This window comes from Macaca thibetana, chromosome 2 (assembly GCF_024542745.1).
Source record: "Macaca thibetana thibetana isolate TM-01 chromosome 2, ASM2454274v1, whole genome shotgun sequence".
NCBI lineage: Eukaryota > Metazoa > Chordata > Mammalia > Primates > Cercopithecidae > Macaca > Macaca thibetana.
The window spans coordinates 45064954-45075431 of NC_065579.1; the positions used below are offsets into that span (position 1 = coordinate 45064954).

General features: G+C 44.2%; 1 protein-coding gene across 2 annotated transcripts in view; it reads right to left on the reverse strand.

Annotated features, from left to right (window-relative positions):
• Positions 1 to 10273, reverse strand: part of ATR (ATR serine/threonine kinase) — a 121206-nt gene extending 110933 nt beyond the window's left edge. For both annotated transcript variants that reach the window (XM_050778103.1, XM_050778101.1), the window contains exon 1: positions 10098 to 10273. In XM_050778103.1, the coding sequence (XP_050634060.1) occupies positions 10098 to 10156 (59 nt within the window). In that variant the 5' untranslated portion in view covers positions 10157 to 10273. The remainder of the gene's footprint in view (positions 1 to 10097) is intronic.
• Positions 10274 to 10478: the final 205 nt, after the last annotated feature.

A 10478-nucleotide genomic window follows, 5' to 3' on the forward strand; every position in this document is an offset into this window, starting at 1 on the left:
TTCTGAGTTGCAAGAGAGGTGGAAGCTCCAACCCCCTTCCGAGTTGCAGGGTCGGGAGCCCAGCCATCCGGGGTGCAGCTGCAGCCATCCAACCATGGCTGCAAACCCAGGCATCCCTGCTCTCTCCAGGGCCGGGAAGGCCCCCTGCCCTCACAGACTTGGAAGTGCCTGCTCCCGCCGCCTGGCCTCTCCCCGCTCCCGGCGCCCACACCAATTTCGGAGCAAAGTTGTGGTGGAGCCCAGGTGTTGTCACGACCAGGCCGGGTGTGCAAGTGCTCAGGACGCCACTGACACAACAGCCCCCTGCTGCCTCAGCACCCTCTGGACTTCGGGCGCCTATGGGCAGGCCAAGCGGTGGGCTGAGGGCAGCTCAGTATGGGCCTGTAGGCGCCCCTCGGCACGAACAGCCTGGGTGTAGTGGGCGGCAGGTTGATGGCAGCAGGAAGTAGACAGGCTCCTGGGTGGAAAAGGGTGGGCCCCCAGTGAAGACCTACCTTTAAGCCAGGAATGGCTTGAAGCCTGGGGGCCTGGCTGCCAGTCACATGACCACAGTGAGAACTTATGGCGCTTTTTCCAGGCCCACCCATGACTGCCCATGGACCAATCAGCATTCACTTCCTCCCTTCTGAAGCACATAAAAACTAAATTTTTGGTGGAACTCTAATACCCTTTTCCACAGTGGCTGTACCATTGTACACTCCCACCTGCAGTGCACAAGGGTTCCAATTTCTCCACATCCTCACCAACACACGTTATTTTCTGGGTGTTTTTTAAATTTTTTTTCCCCTTTTGACGACAGGGTCTAACTCTGTTGCCCAGTTTACAGTGCAGTAGTGTAACCATAACTCACTGCAGCCTCAACCTCCCGACCTCAAGAGATCCTCCCATCTCAGCCTCCTGAGTAGCTGGGACCACAGGTGCATGTCACCACACCCAGCTAATTTTTTGTATTTTTTGTACAGACAGGGTTTCACCACTTGGCCCAGGCTGTTCTCAATCTCCTTGGCTCAAGCGATCTGCCTGCCTTGACCTCCCAAAGTGCTGGGAGCCACTATGCCTCCCAAAGTGCATGAGTCACCATGCCCAACTGTGTTTTCTTGTGGGTTTTTTGTTTGTTTGTTTGTTTGTTTTGAGATGGAGTCTTGCTCTGTCACCAAGCTGGAGTGCAGTGGTGTGATCTCAGCTCACTGCAACCTCCATCTCCCGGGTTCAAGCAATTCTCCTGCCTCAGCCACTCAAGTAGTTGGTACTACAGGCATGCACCACCATGCCTGGCTAATTTTTTGTATTTTAGTAGATATGGGGTTTTACCATGTTGGCCAGGATGATCTCATCTCAATCTCCTGACCTCATGATCTGTCCGCTCAGCCTCCCAAAGTGCCAGGATTACAGGTGTGAGCCAACGCGCCCGGCCCCAACTGTTTTTTTATTAATAGCTATCATAATTGGTGTGAAACAGTATCTTGTGGTTTTGATTTGCATCTCCCTAATGATTAGTAATTGTGAGCATCTTCTCATGTGCTTATTTGTCCATTTGTATATCATCTTTGGAGAAACGTCTATTCAAGTTCTTTTTCTATTTTTCATCAGGTTATATTTGTTGTTGAGCTGTAGGAGTTCTTAATATATTCTAGATATTAAACTCCTTATCAGACACATGATTTGCAAATATTTTCTCCAATTCCATGGGTTGCCTTTTCACTCTATTGATACTGCCCTTTGATGCACAGTTTTTAATTTTGATGAATTTCAATTTATCTCCTTTTTTATTTTGCTGCCTGTGCTTTGTGTCATCAAAGAAATCATTGCCAAAATCCAATGTCATAATGCTTTCCCTCTATGTTTCCTTCTTTTTTTTTTTGAGACAGAGTTTTGCTCTTGTTGCCCAGGCTGGAGTGCAATGGCACGATCTCGGCTCACGGCAACCTCCGCCTCCTGGGTTCAAGCAATTATCTTGCCTCATCCTCCTGAGTAGCTGGGATTACAAGCATGTGCCACCACGTCTGGCTAATTTTGTATATTTTTAGTAGAGATGGGGATTCTCCATGTTGGTCAGGCTTGTCTGGAACTCCTGACCTCAGGTGATCCACCCGTCTCGGCCTCCCGAAGTGCTGGGATTACAGGTGTGAGCCACCACACCTGGCCCCCTCTATGTTCCCTTCTAAGTGTTTCACAGTTTTATTTCTTATGTTTAGGTATTTGATCCATTTTGAGTTCACTTTTGTATGTCTTTTGGACTTTTAAAGTTTTCCTGTAAAGACAGGAGCCAGATTGCAAGGGGCTGAAAAGCTAATGAAATGTGACTACTGAGAAGAGCCAGTTCTTTCCAAAGCTTGATCATGAAATGAAGAGAAGCAGAGTTGGTGATAACTAAAGAACTGTATGAGATCAAGCGGGCTTTGTTTTGTTTCTCCCTTAGAGCAACCGATTCTTGAGATTTGACTCCTCTTCTTGGAACCAGATACAAGTAAAAAGATAATTCTTGGACAGGAGGGTAACTCTTTCATAAACATAGAAAGAAAGGATGGGTATAGACGCAAATAATTTAATAAATTCAAAAGGCAAGTAAAACAACATCCTCTGCTTCAAAGAACTCAGAATAATTGCTGGGGAGAGGAGAGGAATGCACTTAAATAATCAAAAGCGGCCGGACATGGTGGCTCACGCCTGTAATCCCAGCACTTTGGGAGGCTGAGGCAAGCGGATCATGAGGTCAGCAGATCTAAACCATCCCAGCTAACACGGTGAAACCCTATCTTTACTAAAAACACAAAAATTAGCTGGGTGCGGTAGCGCGCGCCTATAGTCCCAGCTGCTCGGGGGCTGAGGCAGGAGAATCGCTTGAATCTGGGAGGTGAAGGTTGCAGCGAGCCGAGATCGCCCCACTGCACTCCAGCCTGGGCGACAGAGCGAGACTCAGTCTCAAAAAATAAATAAATAAATAAATAAATAATCAAAAGCAAGTACCATGTACACCCAAAGCAGGGAATGATTAACTCTACCTAGAGGATTCACAGAAGGTTGTGTGTCAGTGATTAGCAAAGTCCATCACTTCTGACAAAACAGCTTAGGGTATAGTAAGACAGACGGTTACTTATAAATAATAGTATATATTTCATATATGTCACAATTTATTTCTATATAGCACTGTAAAATGTTCATACATTTTCCCCACTTATTATCTCAAATAGTGGTAAAAGAAAAAGTGATTTTTTTTTTCTTTTTCTGAGACAGAGTCTTGCTCTGTCGGCCAGGCTGGAGTGCATGATCTTGGCTCACTGCAACCTCCGCCTCCCAGGCTCAAGCAATTCTCCTGCCTCAGCCTCCCAAGTAGCTGGGATTACAGGCGTGTGCCACCACACCGAGCTAATTTTTGTATTTTTAGTGGAGGCGGGGTTTCACCATGTTGGCCAGGCTGGCTTAAACTCCTGACCTCAGGTAATCCGCCGGCCTCAGCCTCCCAAAGTGCTGGGATTACAGGCATGAACCACCGCGCCTGGCCTTTTTTTTTTTCTTTTGAGATGGTGTCTCACTCGGTCACCCAGGCTGGAGCACAGTGGCCCGATCTCGGCTCACTGCAACCTCCGCCTCACAGGTTCAAGTGATTCTCCTGCCTCAGCCTCCCGAGTAGCTGGGACTACAAGCACGTGCCACCACGCCCAGCTAATTTTTTGTATTTTTAGTAGAGATGGGGTTTCACTGTGTTAGCAAGGATGGTTTCAATCTACTGACCTCATGATCCATCCGCCTCGGCCTCCCAAAGTGCTGGGATTACAGGCGTGAGCCACCCTGATTTTTTTTTATTATTCAAACCACAAAGTCCAATCCTAATTGATTACATATAGGACCAATGGCATTTACAGCTAATAAATGCCATAAAAGAACTGATCCTGGTCGGGCATGGTAGCTCATGCCTATAATCCCAGTGCTTTGGGAGTCCAAGTTGCGCAGACTGCTTGAGCTCAGGAGTTTGAGACCAGCCTGAGAAACATGGTGAAACCCTGTCTCTACAAAAGAAATAGAAAAATGAGCAGGTATAGAGGCACACACCTGTAGTCCCAGCTACTCAGGAGGCTGAGGTGGGAGGATCACTTGAGCCTGGGAGGTGGAGGCTACAGTAAACCGAGATTGTGTCACTGCACTCCAGCCTGGGTGACAGAGCCAGACCCCTGTCTCAAAAAAATAGAAAAAAAAAAAAGAACTCATCCCTGGTCCTGGTACATAGTAGACATTTTAAAAAAAAAAACAAAAAACTGTTCAATGAATGAATGGTTCATAAGAACCTTCTTGAATTTTGTGGTTTCTTCATTCCTAATGTATAGCCCTCTGGACCTGTGGAGTATTTACCTATTCCCTGCCACTAGACTATAAGCTCCTACGGGTGGCAGACTGTGCTTTATTTTTCTCTGTATCTCCTGAAGTGCCATTAGACCGTAAGCTCTTATAGGAGAGAGAATGCATTTTATTTCTTTTTGCCTCCGCTACATCACCTAGAACTTGCTTAACAGAAAAACTTACTGAAATTAACAAATGTTTTTAAGTAATACAAACTGTAGACACAAAGAATCAAAGGGCCAGGTGTGGCGGCTCATGCCTGTAATCACAGCACTTTGGGAGGCCAAGACGGACAGATCATGAGGTCAGGAGTTCCAGATCAGGCTGCCCAACGTGGTGAAACTCTTTCTCTACTAAAAGATACAAAAATTAGCTGGGCGTGGTGGCAGGCGCCTGTAATCCTAGTTACATGGGAGGCTGTGGCACTGAGGCAGGAGAATCGCTGGGACCTGGAGGCAGAGGTTGCAGTGAGCTGAGATCGCACCACTGCACTCCAGCCTGGATGACAGAGTGAGACTTCATCCCGAAAAAAAAAAAAAAAAAGCAAGTTTGTATATGCTACTAAATAAAGTCCTTAAAAAAAAAAAAAGAATCAAAGAACAAGTAGTTACATTTGCATATGAAAGCAAAACAACTTAGTGCTATATATCTTATTTAAATCAGCGCTGGCCAATAGAAATATAATGTAAGCCACAATTCTGTATTTTCTGGTAGCCACATTAAGAAAAGAGATAGGCAAAAAAAAAAAACAAAATTGATCCTAACAATGTATCTGAAATATTAGTTGAATGTGTAATCAATATAAAAATTATTCATGAGATCTTTTACATTCTTTTTTCTGGTACTAAGTCTTTGAAACCCACTGTGTATCTTATACTTACAGCACATCTCAATTTAGACTAGCCACATGTGAGGTGGTCAATGGCCACATTTGGCTAGTGGCTACCGTAGTATAGGACATCACAAATTTAACAAAAAATTCAAAATCTGTAATTACAAGGTAACATGAATTGTTTTAGACAAAGTCAGGAGACACTGTGACAAGCCAAGGGTAATTTCACAAGTATCATTTAAAAATGTGAACAAAGAGGAACATGGGAAGAGGAGCCAGGATTGTGGGTAGTGGTCAGAATTTCTTACAAAGTTTCATTTTGTAAAGATTATGTACTCATGTATTATTTGTGTAATTTTTAAAAATGAGTTTTAGAAAAAAAGTAAATAGATTACCATTCATTAGATATACTAACAGAAGAAAGAAACTTGGCCAGGCGTGGTGGCTTATGTCTGAAATTCCAGCACTCTGGGAGGCTGAGGTGGGTGGATCGCTGGAGCCCAGAAGTTTGAGATCAGCCTGGGCAACATGGTGAAACCCCATCTACAAAAAATTCAAAAATTAGCCAGGCATGGTGGTGCACACCTGTAGTCCCAGCTACTTGGGAGGCTGAGGTGCGAGGATCGCTTGACTCCGGGAGGCAGAAGTTGCAGTGAGGTGTGTTCACACTATTGAACTCTAGTCTGAGCAACAGGTGAGCCAGTTTCAAAAAAAAAGAAAGAAAACTCACAGGAGTGAGCATTTCTTATTTTGTGACTTCTAGACTTCTACCCTGGAACTGAGCTAAGAAGGTGTAACTTTTCAAAAGTATACTATAAAACGTGAGTATTAATGTAAGTATTATATAAAGCTTAAGCACCTCCTCTGAGGTAAGCATCAAATACCAGGATAACCAAGATAGAACGCACCTACCCTAAAATAATTTGCAGATTAAAGGACAAACAAGAAGTAATTATGGTTAAGAACTGATAGGCCCAAGAAAGAACACAAGAGAGACACTCAGTCCTGAGCAGGGCCCTATCAGTCAGGGCTTCCTTAAGGAGGTGATACAAAACTGAATCCCTAAGGGACAAAGCAGGTAAAATAAGGGTAAGAGAGGGGGTAGTCTAAGCACTAGAAACTGTAAGAGGCTCTATATGGCTAAAGCCTTTAGAGATGCAGCTGAAGAGGGAAGATAAGGTCAAACCTCAAAGGACTGGCTAAGGAGTTTGGATTTTACACTGAAGGCAATGTGTAAGCACTGAAGGACTTTAAGGGAGTAAAAATTAAGCAAGTTTTAAAAAACATGAACTCAATTGTTATTTCCCTGTTTAAAAGATTCCAATGGTTTCCCATTATACAATAAAATCTCACTCCTTTTTCTGGCCTCTAAGGTGCTGAAGGATGTGGCCCTTGCCTACCCCTCCCTGTTTAACTCATACCACTCCCCTCTTTGCACCCTGTGCTCCAGCCTTCTTAATATTCTTTTAAAAGTAGGCTCATTCAGGCTCCGCACGGTGGCTTACGCCAGTAATCCCAGCACTTCCGGGAGGCTGAGGTGGGTGGATCACTTGAGGTCAGGGTTGGAGACAACCTGTGCAACATGGTAAAACCCCATCTTCACTAACAATACAAAAATTAGCTGGGTGGTGCAAGCCTGTAGCCCCAGCTACAGGAAAGGGAGGCTGAGACAGGAAAATCGCTTGAACCTGGGAGGCAGAGGTTGCAGTGAGCAGAGATCATGCCACTGGAGAGGGCGAGACTCTGTCTCAAAAAAAAAAAAAAAGCAGGCTCATTCCCACTTACGGGCCTTTGTACTTCCTATTTAATCTCAGATTCACATGACTAGCTTCTTTACACCATCCAAATCTCTAGTGGCTAATGCTGCTGCTCCTCAGAAGCTCATCCATATCCCACTGTTCCATTTAACATTTTAATAGCAACTATCACATTTGAAAATGTCTTACAACTGCAGGAAAATCAGAGAAGGTGATTCTGAATGACATCTAAATGAAACCATCCAGTGTTCAGATAGAAGGAACAGCAAACGATTAAAGGCAGGAACAGCCTTGATGTCCTGGAGAAACAAGGTCAGTATCACTAAAGTAAGCAAAAGAGGGACAGAAGGTGATGAGGTCAGAGGCAGGCTAAGACAGATTATGTAGGACCTTAGAGGCCTGGTAAGGGGTTTGGATTTTATAGTGATTTTAAGTGTGCTGGAAAGTCAAAGGATGGTTTTGTGTAGGAGAAACTTACAATACGACTAATAGATGAAAAATCACTTTACTGAGTGGAAAATCTATTGTAAGTAGGTAAAAGTAGAAATGGAGAGATCAACTAAGTTTACTGTAATACTTTAGGTAAAAAATTCTGGTGGTAGCAGTGGAGACAGTGAAAAGTGTTAGATTCTAGATGTATCTTAAACATATGGTTGTCAGAACTAACTTATGGATTATTAAGGGACAAGGGGAAAAAACCAAGGATGACTCCTAGGCTTTTGGTTGGTATATTTACAGTAACATGGGAGAAGGAACAAATTCAAGGGCAGTAAATCAGGCGTTCTGCTTTGCATATGTTAATTTTCACTTCCCAGTGTGGATGTTGAGTAAGCGACCTAATATGTATCTCTGATCTAGAAATATAAATTTGTGAGTTATCAGCATATGGATGACATTTAAAGTAATGAGATTAGGTAAGATTACTTGGGAAGAGAGCACAGATTAAAAGAGGGCCAAGGACATAGTCTAAAAGCACATGGGAGAACAGTCAAGAATGACTTCTAGATTTCTGTTTTGGAGAAATAAGTGAATATGGTGCCATTTACTGAGATAGCTCTACTTCAATGAATAAGAGAAAAAAAAATTTTTTTTAATTTAAAAAAAGAAAGCTTATGAAGGTTAGGACATGTGGAGAATTTGTATTGGATATGCTGACTCTTAACTACACATAGGACACTCAGTGAAACTGCCAGTATACAGTAAATATACAATTCTATAGGAGACATGATTTGGAAAAACATATTAGGAGTCATCAAATAGCAGATTATGGTTGAAGGCAGGAAAGTGGAAAGGTCATTTGGCAAGACTATGCAGAGCAGAGTGCTAACAGCAAAAAAACAATAGGACAAAATTTATCTGAGGGACTGAGGAAGAGCAGTCCATAAATTAGAACACTAGTATCTCATTTTTTTTCAGTAGTCTAATTGCCACAGTCAATTAAAGGAAAACATTTTGGAAGAAAAGGCCTTGAGAGCTTGAATCTGAAACCTAGCTCTGGTATCTGCTAGCTGTGCCTTTGGTTCTTCAACTTCTCTGACCCTTTTTCTTAAACAGTGGTAACACTTATTCCATTCTATGTCATGGACATACTATGAAAATGGATCAGCTTTTTTGATTCAAGTAGTTTTAATGAAAAAGCCATGACAATTAAAAACTATTAGACAACTCTCTATGGGTCAGTTTTTCTATTCTTTCTCTTGGAATAGCTACAAATAAATGAAAGGTAACATAAGCTCTACTGATGAACAGACTATATATAATCCAAGAACCAATTATTTTTATTAACAGGACCCACGGAGGAAGACGCAAGAGGGAAGAGAAGTATTAACCAGCTAATTCTACTTTAAAGCAAAGTGGGAAAAACATACTGAGCTTCACAGTGAGCCTGAAAGATGAAATTTGTAAACCACCTTCCTACAATGATCACTTTTCTTCATCTTCTTTTAGAGATGTAGAAGTTATTTTGTAAACTAAACACGAAGTATATTTGCCGCAGATAAAAAGTGGAAAAAATTCATACACTCAAAAATAGTGACGCAGTTAGGACAAGAATGATCCCTTCATTTATCCTCTTATTCATATATTGAAACTAGATTATTTGGATGGCCAACCAGTGGAAATGAACACAACTGCGCTGCAAAAAGAAAGAGAAGTAGCTATCCCATTGGCTTAATGTCAGCTTTGACTTTGTGTGGGAAGTTTTCAAACAGTTTAAGAAACTGGGAAGCAGTTGTTCCAACTGATAATTTAACTGCAGTAGCACCACGAGCTCATTTATTTCTTGTTCACAGGTTAGAATTAAACAAAACAAAACAAGCCCTACCGAGTCTTTAGGCCTGGTTCAGGGAAGCCTGCCTGTGTATTGAAGGGGTGTGGCAGCCATCAACCCCTCTCCCTCCTTCTTTGGTAAGATACTGGTTTTCACGAGGTTTACAGACAACAAGCATTTGCAAACCAAATATTAAATCGTCTCCAAATTTTGGCAACACTCTGTGCACGCTGAGATTTTGTGGACCCTGAGGTCTATCTCTCCAATTTCTGACTAAAACAACGGATCGGGAACTGGACGATCAATACGAAGGAGGTCACATCTTCAGTACGTACTGTGACTTCAAAGAAAAAAATTGCCTGTTCCAGCAAGTGATGTCACTTGCAGAAAATAAGAAGCGGTGATTTTCTTCCAAGGACAATTTGGGGACAAAATGTAAGGCTAAAAACCAATTCCTCCACGAGTGATCACGAAGAACAGAACCTGATGGGTCAAGTCCCTCGTCTAAGGAAAAAGATTTTCGAGAAGGAAATGAGTGTAGAAAAGTGACCAGAAAGCGATTATCAGGCACTCTTCCCTCCAGCTGCAGGAAGCAAACTCTCGGGTCGGGGCTAATTCTCGGGTCGGGGCTAACACCCACGGGCTGCTGCGGTAAACCAGGGCCAGCAGACGCCTCTCTCCCCTACGGACCGGCTTCCCGCAGGTTTGTGGCGACCGCCCCATGTCCTATCAACTGGCACTCTGAGGGAGAAGCGCCCAAATCAGCCACGGAGCATCTCCACAAGGGCCGCAGCGCGGACTTAGGGGATGCCAGCCATGGCGCGGCAGGGGAGGGGAGAGCATGTGAAACCCCAGCCGGGACCGGAGGAGGAGGATGCAGGACCCAGGCTGGGCCTACCCCTACCTGCCGAGCTCCCGCAAGGCGGGGATCATGGAAGCCAGCTCCACACCATGTTCCCCCATGCTGGGGCTGCGCGGCACTCTTCAACCACGCCGACTCGGGTTCCCGGTGTCTCCAAAGCTACGGCTGCCGGAAGAGCGCGGCGCCCGACGGAGCCTTGCGGAAGCCAAAACTCCTCCCGGAAGCCGCTACTGGCCCAGTTTGCCAGGCCCTGCGTATTTTCTGCTTAGGACCCGGGGGAAGCCGGGAAGCCGTTAGCGGGCGGGGCAAGCGGGCTGGCGCGCGTCGGTCGAATTTCCCGGGTAGCGTCAGCCTTCGTTCTCAGCACCCAGCGAGCAATGTTCGTGAAGCTTTCGTTTTGAGCGGCCAGACTCTACTGTTCTC